The 12,968-nt window shown below is 32.7% G+C and overlaps 1 protein-coding gene across 1 annotated transcript; it reads right to left on the reverse strand.

The window, feature by feature from the left end:
- Window positions 1-738: 738 nt before the first annotated feature.
- LOC144553476 (flavonol synthase 1-like) lies at window positions 739-11,743 on the reverse strand. Its single transcript, XM_078301651.1, has 3 exons — window positions 11,191-11,743; window positions 1,292-1,619; window positions 739-1,154 (listed from the first exon to the last, which is right to left on the reverse strand). The coding sequence occupies exons 1-3, from the start codon at window positions 11,649-11,651 to the stop codon at window positions 942-944; spliced, it is 1,002 nt and encodes a 333-aa protein (XP_078157777.1). The 5' UTR covers window positions 11,652-11,743; the 3' UTR covers window positions 739-941.
- Between the last annotated feature and the right edge of the window lie 1,225 nt (window positions 11,744-12,968).

Genomic DNA, 12,968 nt, shown 5'->3' on the forward strand with positions numbered 1-12,968 from the left:
ATGCCAGAAAAGCAAACCTTGGCCCATAATAAGTGAGATGTGCGACTAACAACTGAAGTCAACTTGTAGTTACAACAAAATCTTATAAAAGAAAGCAGGAACGCTCCTATATAACAAAATTAACTTATTTAAGTTGATGTTTAGTGACAATTCATACAATGTGAAGTTTTGGATCTCTAACAGAGGTTTGAAAAAGCTCCGGCATCACTCCGGCAGTTCAAAGTCAAAAAAAATAATAAGGCTGCAATTTTTTCTATTGGCATTTAAGATTAACAAGGATCTGTTGCAAATCTTTGAATGATGCTGTAATACCTATTGAATATGATTATTATGCTACGTAAATTTCAATCCCATCCCATCCAATTACTGGTGCAGAATATATGGACCTAATCTAGATAAATATATAGCCCATTGCACTAAAGGCCCAAGTATCAGCTTGGGCGTGGACCTCAGAGGCCTACTGCAATAGACTGGTTTGGGTCAGTATCAGTACACCTATTTTAATCGGTGTTACACTTCTGTTTTCAAAATTAATGTTTATTAACAAACAGTAATTTTGAATTAGAAAATAGTATTTCAAATCTTTTGTGTTTTATTCTATTAAAATAAATTAAACTGTTTCAATAATTTGAGCCCATCAGAGTGTTTATTGGGCCTAAATTCTAGCCAGAAATACAAGAATATAGTATAACAACATGGGCTCACTACTTCATAAAGCATAACAACACATATTCTACGTACCAGTTAAAAAAGTTAAAAAGATATAGAATAAAGTTAAAATCTAGCAAGCCACTGAATACATATTGTACGTACCAGTTAAAAAAATTAAAAAGCCATACAACAAAGATCTAGCAAACCCTGCGCAAAGGCTACAGATTACCCATACAAGAAATAATTCAATTTAGCATTGCACCAACAATTAATAATTGGCCCTTCAAAGATTACTGGGGAATCTTGTTAAGCTTGCAGTACTGATAATCCTTATACTTTTTGGCCTTGTACTTAGCTGGGTTCTCGTCGCTGACAAATTGCGGCAGTGGCCCGACTACCATGTCTTCTGGTGGCTCACAAAACACTGGCCATGATATGCGCGTCTCATCTTTCGTTACTGTAGTACGATGCAGCACGCCCTTGTAGTTCCCATTGCTTAAAATCTACCAATACAAGTAGTTAATATACTGTAATTAGATCTCTTTCCAAATTAAATAGGAGCTTTTCAACTGAGAAAATATGGGTATATATTGTTTTGAAAATTAGAATCATAAGAACAATTAATATTTTGAAATTCTACCTCAATCTGGTCGCCAATGTGCACGATAATTGCATTTGGAATGTACCTTGCATTGATCCAATGGTCATCTTTAAATACTTGCAACCCTTGAACTTCATTTGGTATCAGGAGTGTGATTGCCGACATATCGGTGTGAGCGGGCACGCCGAGAGCAAGGTCGGGACAGGGGCATGGTGGATAGTAGTTGATCTTGAGCAGAAATCTAAGGTTATCTCCCCCTGAAGCTTCCTTCAAAACATTCGCATCCAATCGTAGACCTAACGAGAGATACTCTAAAAGCTGATCCACCAATGGAACCATGTATTTGGTATACTCCTCATTCACATGCCTGGCATTAATAAGTACTAGGGTTAGAACAAAGTTAAGAACTCTCTCCTTGATCGTGATCTGATAAGGAATGTATGGTCTTGTTTTATTCATTTTGATACATTAGTTATTAGCATGGTTTTGAAACTCGGCCGAGTCAACTCGGTATCGGTCGGGTCCGATCCGAGTTTCACCCGAGTCTCTCACCCTGACTAGTTTTTCAGAAAATTTCGGTTGAACAGTATTTGACTCAGCCGAGTTATCTGATTTTCATACCGAGTTAGCCCGAGTTGGGTTGAGTTTTATCCGAGTCAATACCATGGACAGTGATTAAAACTGTTTGCTAGTAAAAAGATGTTTGCTGATATTGCTGGTAAATGCATGTCAGACCGAGTCATTATTAAAAGGCAACTTAGTTCTTTTTAGCTTTATATAAGGTTGTCATTATCTAAAGGCATGAATGATTGATCTTATTTGAAGTGCCGAGTGTTTTTACAAATACTTAGCATGATAATGATTTATAATTTCTCATAATGTAAAAATTAATGCTTACGTCTAAGTTGTGAATATAATAGCATATACACTCAGGTAAAAACTGCATATTATATAAGCTATTCGTCAGCAATATATGTCGAAGTTATCACTTATCGTATTATAAAGAGCTCATATAAATAGAAAGCAAGTTTTTTTATTTGATTTGACTAATAAACTTCTCCAAAGAAAAGTTGCATGCAGCTGGAGAGTGAGACAGGAATTTTGTTTATAAACCACAATTTAAAAAAACAAGAAATTTATGAAACCAACATGATTAATTTTTTTTTTTTTTATATATATATACAAAACCATATAAGAACTGAAATGTCATTTGATCCGAACTTTTGTTTTTGGCCGAATTGGTAATTCAGCCCGAAGTGGTTTCATAGGTTTTCACAAAAACAGATGTATATAGCATTCGGTGTAACAACCATGGACTGAGATGTTATTTCGGTCTAATGGTTTTTTTTTTAACCCGGACTGAAATGACATTTCGGTCCGAACTGTTTTTTTTTTCTTTTAAGGTTTGCTTATAATTAAATACCCTTCTTCTCCCTCCAAAAAAAGAGTTGGTTGGATATAAAGAAAAGAGAAAGAAAGAAGAAAGAAGGGAAGAGAATGTCTCGGGTTAAAAAAAAAAAAAATAGTGGGATTGAAATGACATTTCGGTCCAGAGAGGTTTTTGAATTTTGTGTGATCATTGGTATGAAAACTTGTAAAACCACCATGTTCTGAATTGTCATTTAAGTTTGGGAAAAAAAAAGTTTGGATCGAACTGTCATTTGAATTCTTATAGTTATTGTAAAAAGAAAAAAACTAATCATGTTGATTTCATAAAAAAAAAAAATTAATATGGTTTATAAAAAAATCAGTGAGACAGCATATTTGACTCTATGCGAAATTTGTAAATAATACATGTTCAGCTAGTATAGTAGTGTGCTGCTATAGTTTGTTTTTATTTGACTTAAGTTAAAGTAACTTAATAATATTGTATAAATTGGAGACCAAACTTCAAAGCTAGGTGATAAATTTGTAGAGACATCCGAAAGTGATTTGAAGTTGGAACAAACGTTAATTTTCAAGATCAATTCATCAATTAAGGCACTCAATGTTTATTTGCAGGCTGAACGGTATTGTAGAAAATTAGAAACATTCTTAATTTACCGAGAAAATGTTAACAGCAAGAAAAATAGTGCCCCTCCGGTTGAATGCATGGTAAAATTATTTACGTAATAGAAAAATGTTTAAATTTAATTAGCGCCTATTGCCATTCAAACTTTAAGCCAAACAGTCTCTTTCTCACATTATGAGAGAAATTAGTGCACATTCACTTTAATCCATACGGCAAAGTTAGCATGCATTAATATCATTCACGTGCTGTTATTTAGAGTACTGATCTGGACCATCTTTTGTTGAATGAGACACCAAAATATTTAAGTTAGCATGCGTTAATATCATTGTATCGAACTAGCGATGTTGTATGCCAAACAGTCTTTGTCCGCTTTAACTACATATTTAATTAATGGTCACATCATAAAATTGCCAAACTATGACAACTTGACAAATCATATGCCTTGCAAGTATCCGTCTCATTTGGAAAAGTACTTTTCAAGGCGCACGTGTTCATTGTTATCAACCAATTTCCATGCTAATGTTGCTGGCTACCAAATACGGCCAAATTTTGTGTTCAGTGTTTTCACATTTCATGAGGTATGCACTTAAATCTGGGGTCCGGATCCCCTAAACTAACCCAACTTTTGGGTTTTGGATCAGGATCGTATGATTCGAATCCGTCGCTCGAGATTACTTCGGAATTCAGATTCGTTACTTGGAATGTGTGCACTAGTGGATTATCATGGATTAGAATCGGACAGTCCGAATCCAAAACTCAAAAGTTGAATTAATTCACTGGATCTCAACTCCTTTAATCCGTGGGCACAATTAATAAGCACGAAACTGGTTTTTTTTTTTTTTATTATTATTATACTCGTGCCACTATGAATATTAATGATATTTTATTTTTCTCTTTTATCCGATTCATATCATATTAAATTATACAAAAACAGATAAGAGTTTTTTCGTTTAACTTGATGGGTAAAGATTTTTTGTTAACTGGATGAGGTATAGGTAAAGACTAGAGGGATCAAATATAAATGCAGGTTATTCATATAAAATTTTTATGCTGTGAGTTGGATCAATTGATTCCATTTAAGTGTATGTCAATTCGCCTCTGATAAAGATTATTTCTTTTTTGTTTATCTATACGAGAATGATTAAAAATATAATTTATAAAATTATATATAGAGAGATATATTTATACGGGGATTATGAATGATATAATATATAAGTTATGCTTTACTGATTCTTTCATTCCCTCACTAACCAGCATAGGAGCCTCTATTATTTCACTTACTTCTTATTGGTGTAAAGTAAAAAATGATGATACTTTTTTTAAACTAACCTTGATTTTGCCTATGGATGTCTCTCCCTTGGCTCAGATCGGCGATCTGGCAACCCAATCAGATTCCGATACCCCATGAGAGGGATACCTTTCAGAGGATACTCCCGGACTTGGATCAGAGGAGACGGGTCTGTCTGCCTACCTGAGGGGCAGAGTTGAGCTCGTTGGAGATACTAATATGCTGTCCTCTAATTCAGACCCCGTCTCCCCTGCATCCTCTTCTTCTCATTCTCCTAGTACTTCATCATATGCTAGCTTTACGAGGGCTTCCTGCTCTACTTGCTCTAATGGCACTTAGTTCTTTGTTTTGTATTACTTAGCTACTGTTTTGCCTTTACTTAGCCGTCTAATGTCTTTTATTTTGCTGTTATCTAGTTGCTTATGTTTAGTTGTAAGAACTCTACTCCTATTTTTTTTGTACAATGGAATTGCCGTTCCATTGATTATTGTAAAAGAACTATCTTTGTTTCAATAAGAAACAGGTGGGGGTTACCCACTTTTATCAAAAAAAAAAAAATGAATGATATAATATAATATTATTCATGACTCATATATATTTATTGGATGACACATTTTTATCATTCACCCGATCTGTACGGTTTCGGGTAAGATCTTTTTTTGTTTAGCTAATTGGATACGTGCATGGGTTAAAAACACTATATTTTTTTTTTTTTAATTAATAGAGGTCAATTGACCCATTTAATTGTATGTTAATCCGGCCTTGGTAAAGACTATTTCTTATCCATTATCTATACGGTAATAATTAAAAATATAATTTATAAAATTATATATAGAGAAATATATTTATATGGGAATGATGAATGATATGATATAATACTATTTATGACTCATATATATCTATTCGATGACACTTTTTTTTATCATTTATCTGATCCTTACTGTATTCGATAAAATGAGTACGGGTAAGATCTTTTTCTGTTTAGCTAATTGAGTACAGGTATATATAAAATTATTTGTTAACATAATAGTTAAGTATGAAAATGCTTCCATACAATCTGTTTTGTACTCATTAATTGACACTCTTAACTTCACTGCACTAAATTCGTGATTCTTTTTTAAAAAAAATTTATATATATATATATATATATAGAGAGAGAGAGAGATGGGCTACGGTGAGTTGCGAATTAAAGCGACTATTTTACTTCACGTTCATATTTTGCGATTTTAAAGTTCAAAACGTTGATCCGAACCGTTCATCTTGTTCTCCATATTGAAATGTACTTGGAGACCAAATTTTACATTTTTTGGAATTTTTTTACTATTTATTAAGCAATTTTGAAAGTCACTGATCTGATGGTCCAAATTTTTTTACTGTTTTCCACTGTTCACAGCAAAACAGCAATTTTCAAAAATGCTTAATAAATAATAAAAAAATTCCAAAAAATGTAAAATTTGGTCTCCAAGCACATTTCAATATGGATTAAACATCTAACGGTTCGGATCAGTCGTTTGGACTTTCAAAATAAAAATACGACGTGAAGTAGAAACGCGTTTTACTTCGCAACTCACCGTAGCCCATCTATATATATATATATATATATATATATATATAGAGAGAGAGAGAGAGAGAGAGATGGGCTATGGTGCATTGCAATGCATAGGTTATGGTGTGCATTGGACCATAAATCACCGATTCAAAGTCCAAATGACCGATCCAAACCGTTCATCTTGTTCTCCATATTAATATGTGTTTTGAGACCAAATTTTACATTTTTTGGAATTTTTTTACTATTTATTAAGACACTTTGAAAATCGCTGATCCAACGGTGGCTTCTGATTTTACTGTTCCAAACAGTCACCATTGGATCAGCGATTTTCAAAGTGGCTTAATAAATAGTAAAAAAATTCAAAAAAATGTAAAATTTGGTCTCCAAGCACATATTAATATGGAGAACAAGATGAACGGTTTGGATCAGTCATTTGAACTTTGAATCGGTGATTTATGGTCCAATGCACACCATAGCCTATGCATTGCAATGCACCATAGCCCATCTCTCTCTCTCTCTATATATATATATATATATATATGAGTAAAGCTAGCGTGTGACATGCTCACCAAGAAAGTTTGGTGAGCATAACTCCAAAAGTATATCGGATCGACATCAAATGTCAAATCCAAACCGTTGAAATCCATGTACTTCATGAGTGATGAATATACATGCAAAATTTTGAAAGTTTCGAGTTTATTTGCTACACGGTCAAGTGGTCAAAAAAATAATAAAAATTGAATATATAAAATAACTTATAATAAAATGTTCATTTCTTTGACCACTTGACCGTGTAGCAAATAAACTCGAAACTTTCAAAATTTTGCATATATATGCATCACTCATGAAGTACATGGATTTCAACGGTTTGGATTTGACATTTGACGTCGATCCGATATACTTTTGGAGTTATGCTCACCAAACTTTTTTGGTGAGCATGTCACACGCTAGCTTTACTCATATATATATATATGAATCTTGTCCAGAAAAGTTAGATACCAAGCTTATAAACTCTATTTGATATTTTCATATTTAAACGTGGCTCACATAAGACTAGCTACTTATAAACTCTTTCCACAGCTCACGTGCACCAAGCTTAGATGAACGAAGGGGTCTTCTATGCCATCTAAAAACACAAAAACAAAAGAGAAGCATGCCCAACAGAGAAGAAAGCAAAACCAATAGTAAAGATGGAAAAGGACAAAACTGACTTTCTTAAGATAGTTCCTTGCAGCCACCAAATTAAAGAGATGAGGAGAACATGTCTGAGTCGTCAGTTCCGAGCTTGGTCATTGTAATTGAGAAGAAAGGAATGCATTTCTCGGACTGGACTTAGTCAATTAGCCAATGCAGGGCACAAGACTCTAAACCTAGATGCAGGTTGGCTCGCGAGGATTGAACGATGCTTCTTGATTGTTTTATTTAATCCAAGGTAGAGCTAGCATGTCAAGGCGTGATTTGACGGGCCAACAAGAAATGAAGTTGAAAAAATTAAACAATTGGGATTAAATATAGAGTGAGTCTATGGTACTATATATGCATATTACGATTTGTTACCGTGCTACGGTTCTATATTCGAGATTTCAAATCCTAACGGTCGATCCGAACCGTTCATCTTGTTCTCCATATTAATATGTTTTTGGAGACCAAATTTTACATTTTTAAAAAAAAATTTACTATTTTTTTAGATTTATTGAAAATCACTGTTTTTGGATGGTCCAGAATTTTCAGATCAAGTGATTTTCTAAATATCTAAAAAAATAGTAAATTTTTTTCAAAAAATGTAAAATTTGGTCTCCAAACAAATATTAATATGGATAACAAGATGAACGGTTCGGATCGACCGTTAGGATTTGAAAACTCGAATATAGAGCCGTAGCACGGTAACAACCCATGATATGCATAGTACCATAGACTCACTCTTAAATATATATGCATCGTACAGAAATGCAAATGTTACATATTTTGTCATATTGATATGTTGAAAAGCACAAAAATATGTTTAACATGCTGGAATAGAGTATGCTTGAAGGAGGCCGGCAAGATAGTATAGCATGAAGCTAACATAATATAATTTGTTTAAACAATTGACTTGTTTTGTTAATTTTGTAGAAGTATATTTGGTACCTTTTGATTAAATTTATAGAATTATTTATAGACATAAAAGTAAATATCATTATGGGCTTTCATGTTATAAATTGTTATTGTTTAAAAAAACCCAGTCATTGAACCGGTTGATTCACCGGTCCGACCAGTGAACTATTAACCCGGAGGTTTACCGGATTGATGTCCGGTCTGGTTCTGATAACACTGATTTTTTGAACATTCTTTCCTTTTTTTTACCGCTTTCCTTTTTTTTTACAACGTCAAATATCTATGATTGCCTGAAGTATATTTGTATGTAAACATAATTTTTATATGTATGTTCACAGAATAATATTTGTATGTTCACAGGATAATATGTGTATGTTCACAGGATAATATTTGTATGTTCACATGATAATATTTGTATGTTAATAGGATAATATGTGTATGTTCACAGAATAATATTTGTATGTTCACAGGATAATATGTATATGTTCATAGAAGGTAGTCCCGAGTTTAACTGGTACTTTAATTGTACTTTGTTCGTTGACCACGCGTTTTCAACAGCTTTCACGCGTTTTCATCTGAGACCACGTGGTTTCATTTGCAGAACATTCATTTAACTTATTTGTAGGATTGTTTTCATAGTATTATCGGATCTAATGAATTTGTTTATAGAATTAGTGTAAAAAGTCCGGAAATTTTCGAGAGACTGAGAACCGGAACTGTTAGCTGCTTAATTTCTACCCACCTTTGATTAATAATTGTACCCACATATTACAAAAACAGTACCAAGTATTTAATAATTGGACTTACAAAGCAGGTGACTCCAAAAAGACAAAAAAATAGTACCAAGTATTTAATAATTGGACTTACAAAGCAGGTGACTCCAAAAAGACAAAAAAAAATAGTACCAAGTATTTAATAATGGTGCTGCATGTCTGCTCGTTTTACCCCAGCTCGTTCCGGATCGACTCGTTGCACACTACTATATATTAGGGATTAAACGGATGGGCTTGATTTAGTTTATATCGTGCATGTATTTTTATTATAATTGAGTTATAAATATTGTTAATCCGTACTTCTTTCAATATAAAATAAAAATCATTCAATCGGAATTTTATTTTAGATGTTCGGATTTTACGAATATCCTCATTAAATATATATTAATTGATGTAAAAACAAAAATAACAATAAAATTTAGAATAATCATTTTACTACCCGCACTATAGTAATCGTGCTATAGTAATCGTGCTACAGTATCCACACTTAGATAAATAATATATTATGGTCCCCACTAATTATATTGTCTCAACTAATTATTATTCTAAAATTCCAGTAGCATCATTTCTCTATGTCCCAACTAATTATATATATAGTTTCATTTTTACAATCTCCGCACTCATTCTCGCGTCAACATTTCTCTAACAAAAATAATTGACTTCATAGGAATAAATACTTCAATGCATAGATATAAATATTTTTAGTACTTAAATATTAATACTTTTAGTGTCATATGTAAAAAATACTTAGATATGTATACTTTCGTAATTATAAAATACTTTCAATGTCATATGTAAAAAATACTTAGATATGTATATTTTCGTAGTTATAAATACTTAGAAGATAAGATATTAACACTAAATAAAATATTAATGCTTTGATGCGTGACTTGTTATGATTATCCTTTTTGGAGTTCTCCAATCATCCGTGCGTCAGCCTTCCTCTAACAAAAATAGTTGACCTAATACATATAAATACTTCAATGTATAAGTATAAATACTTTCAATACTTAGATATTAATATTTTCAGTGTCATATGTAAAAAATACTTGCAAATATAGGTATAAATACTTGTACGGTGAGGTATAAATACTTGCGCAACGACGAGTCTGAAAGTACGTCATCACGGATCTCATTTGAAAGAAAATATTACGTAGATATTAATAATATGAAAAAAAAATTAAAATTGTGGAGATTTTGCCATCCTTGCAAGAAGTTATCTTTCTGCATTTAATTTTCGGTGGTCCCCCCGCGGGTACAGTGCGGGTACTATTATCTTTGCGCTACAGTACCCACACAATAAATAATTGTTAACCTCATAACTATAAATACTTCCGTACATAGGTATAAATACTTCCGTGCATATATGTAATATATTTTAGGAAAAAAATTGTGAATTTTTTGTGATTCCTACAAAAAGTTATTTTTTTACATTTAATTTTCGGTGGTCTCCCTGTAAATACTGTAGCGGGGATACTGTTATCAGCTTCCTAAAATTTAAGGTGCTAAATAGCGATTATTGCATCATCGCGGAAAGCTAAGAAAACAGCTATAGCTATTTAGAACCCTAATAAAATTATAATTAAAAAATATAAATAAACGTACAACAAGCTAGCTAGGTAAGTTCTAATAATTCAAAAATTAAAATCCGCGAGGCATCATATTAATTTTATGATAATATCACTATTAATTTACAAAATCATTTAAGAAATTTGTGTACAACAGTCAGGTCATGTTATGCTCGACTATATATTCTTTTATAAAATCTGCATTCAATATATATTTTTGCCGAGTTAATCAAAATTTTATCTGTATACCTAATTAATGTGATTAGAGGCGGAGGTAAAGATAGATATGGGGTTAATTGATTCTCATTTTTTTTTTTTTTACTTTTTTTATATTTATATATGTTTTTCTATATAATTCAAAGTAAAATATTAAGAAATTGTAAAATTGATTCTCATTCTTTGCACAGAAATTTTATATGATTGTTTCTCATAGTTCGAAAGTCTGAATACTTCACCTCTGAATGTGATACTGAATTTTTGGATCCGATCGGTCGGATTAATCAACATAGCCATATTTCGCTTACACGCCTAACTATTATGTGTGTGGATTATGTTCGAAATTAAAAAAATGTAGAAGCCTAATTATATCTTAGTAAATAATTAATATATATACCTAATTAAAATGTTAGATATATATAGCAAAGAGAGATCAAACCTATAGTCGGGCGGATTATCCGGCCAGAAGGCGTGATTGATCTGCGACTCCGGCCATATGTTATGGAACAGGAAATCAACCCAATTCTTTGTGCCCTGCTGTTTGTTCGTCAGCCTTGAACCATACCCTTCGAGTCGCCCGGGTACCATCGCAACCTTTTCCTTTTCTTCTTGCGGCAACTCGAAGAACTTCTTACCAACCCTCTGCAACTCCTGAATCACCACAGGAGGAATCCCGTGGTTCGTGACCTGAAAAATACCCCATTCTCGACTTGCTTTAACAATTTCATCAATGATTTGGTCTCGGCTTGTGTTGGCTAGGTCGATCACTGGTATCTCCGGACCTGGCCCGAGGAATGTAGTTACGCCAGGTTGTTCATCGACGGATCGGATGAACTCAGCGGGGATTGTGTTGGCCTCCTTGCTCACGGAAGCTACGTATTGCACCGTATCCACCCCCATGGTTTCAGATTTTCAAAAAATAAATATTATTTTTTGTTGTTGAAGAGAGAATGTGTTTGATAAAAATAGGCTGGCTGATTGAGGGGAAGAGAGAGAAGTTAGAATATATATACATGTGGGTGTACATGTGTGTGTTCTTCAATTTTTCCATATGATCTGCTTTAACCATAAAGAGACTGTTGTGTTGTAAATATTAAAAAGTCCTCTTATTTTTTTTGAAGGTCAGGAATCAGTGTTCCTGACAATTCATTGATATAAGAAAAGTCCTCTTAATTTAGGACATTGATTGATTAAGTGCAAAAGGGATTAAAAGGCTTGTCAAAAGATTCATATATGCGGTGTTGTGATATAAATTTTTAAAGGTTAAATGTTGTCATGAGTCCTGACATCAGTTTTGCAAATAATAATAGAATTTTAAATTTAGCATATATTCATAATTTCTTAAAAAAGAAAAAGAAAAAGAAAAAGAAATGATAAAAAAAAAAGATAAACCGAAAATATATAGCTTTCGGATCAACCTTTTTTTTTTTTTTTTTTTTTTTTGCAGTTTATCGGATCACTTTTACAAATACACGTTTGAAGGTTTTTTTATTTTTATTTTTGTGGGTTTAAGTTAGACGACGCCCATGTGCTGCCGGTAGTTACCAGAAGTCCTTTTATTTCTTGAAAAAGGTAATTCCGGGTTGGGTGAGATGTCAGTTTTGCAAAATCAAGTTTGATTCTAGTGTTGTTTTCACTTTTAAATGTATTCAGGAAGCTTCGGTTTTGAGATTCGATGTATTTGTGGCGGAAATCATATTTCAGAATGAGTCATTGTTACGTTTCATGTAACTTCAATTTCATTTCCTGAAATATAAACAAAAAAATCACGTTTTTTGGAGAATTTTCAAAATACCTGGACCGCCAATTCAATATGTGGTCCTATTCTTAAGGGGTCGCAGATTGAAATAAAGGCCTCCCAAAAATTCAAAAATGCACTGTAATATACTGATATTTAGATTTTTAGGAGGCCTCTAATTCAATCTGCGGTCTCCCCAAGAATGAGACCGCATGGGGACGCAGATTGAATTAGCAACCAGGATATTTTTAGAATTCTCAATTTCAATAGTGTTTTGATTTGTTTTGTTTTTTTTGAATGGTATTAATAAAAATTTCGATTTCACTTCAAATAAGAGTTATTTCAGAGTCTTAACTTATTTGTGGAAACCACTTCACAAAACAAATCGTTGAAATAAAAGTCTATTTTAGAGTCCTAACTTATTCATGGAAACCACTTTACAAAACAGATCGTTGAATAAGTATCTATTTCAGAGTCCT

Source organism: Carex rostrata, chromosome 4 (genome assembly GCF_964058835.1).
Source record: "Carex rostrata chromosome 4, lpCarRost1.2, whole genome shotgun sequence".
NCBI classification, from domain to species: Eukaryota; Viridiplantae; Streptophyta; class Magnoliopsida; order Poales; family Cyperaceae; genus Carex; species Carex rostrata.

Bases quoted from the DNA above. Each gene is read 5' to 3' on its own strand.
- LOC144553476 (XM_078301651.1), bottom strand. From the start codon at position 11,651: ATGGGGGTGGATACGGTGCAATACGTAGCTTCCGTGAGCAAGGAGGCC. The intron at 1,620-11,190 runs GTTTGATCTCTC...TATTAATGCCAG, and splicing joins GATAATCCGCCCGACTATAG to GCATGTGAATGAGGAGTATA. The intron at 1,155-1,291 runs GTAGAATTTCAA...TTGTATTGGTAG, and splicing joins ACATTGGCGACCAGATTGAG to ATTTTAAGCAATGGGAACTA.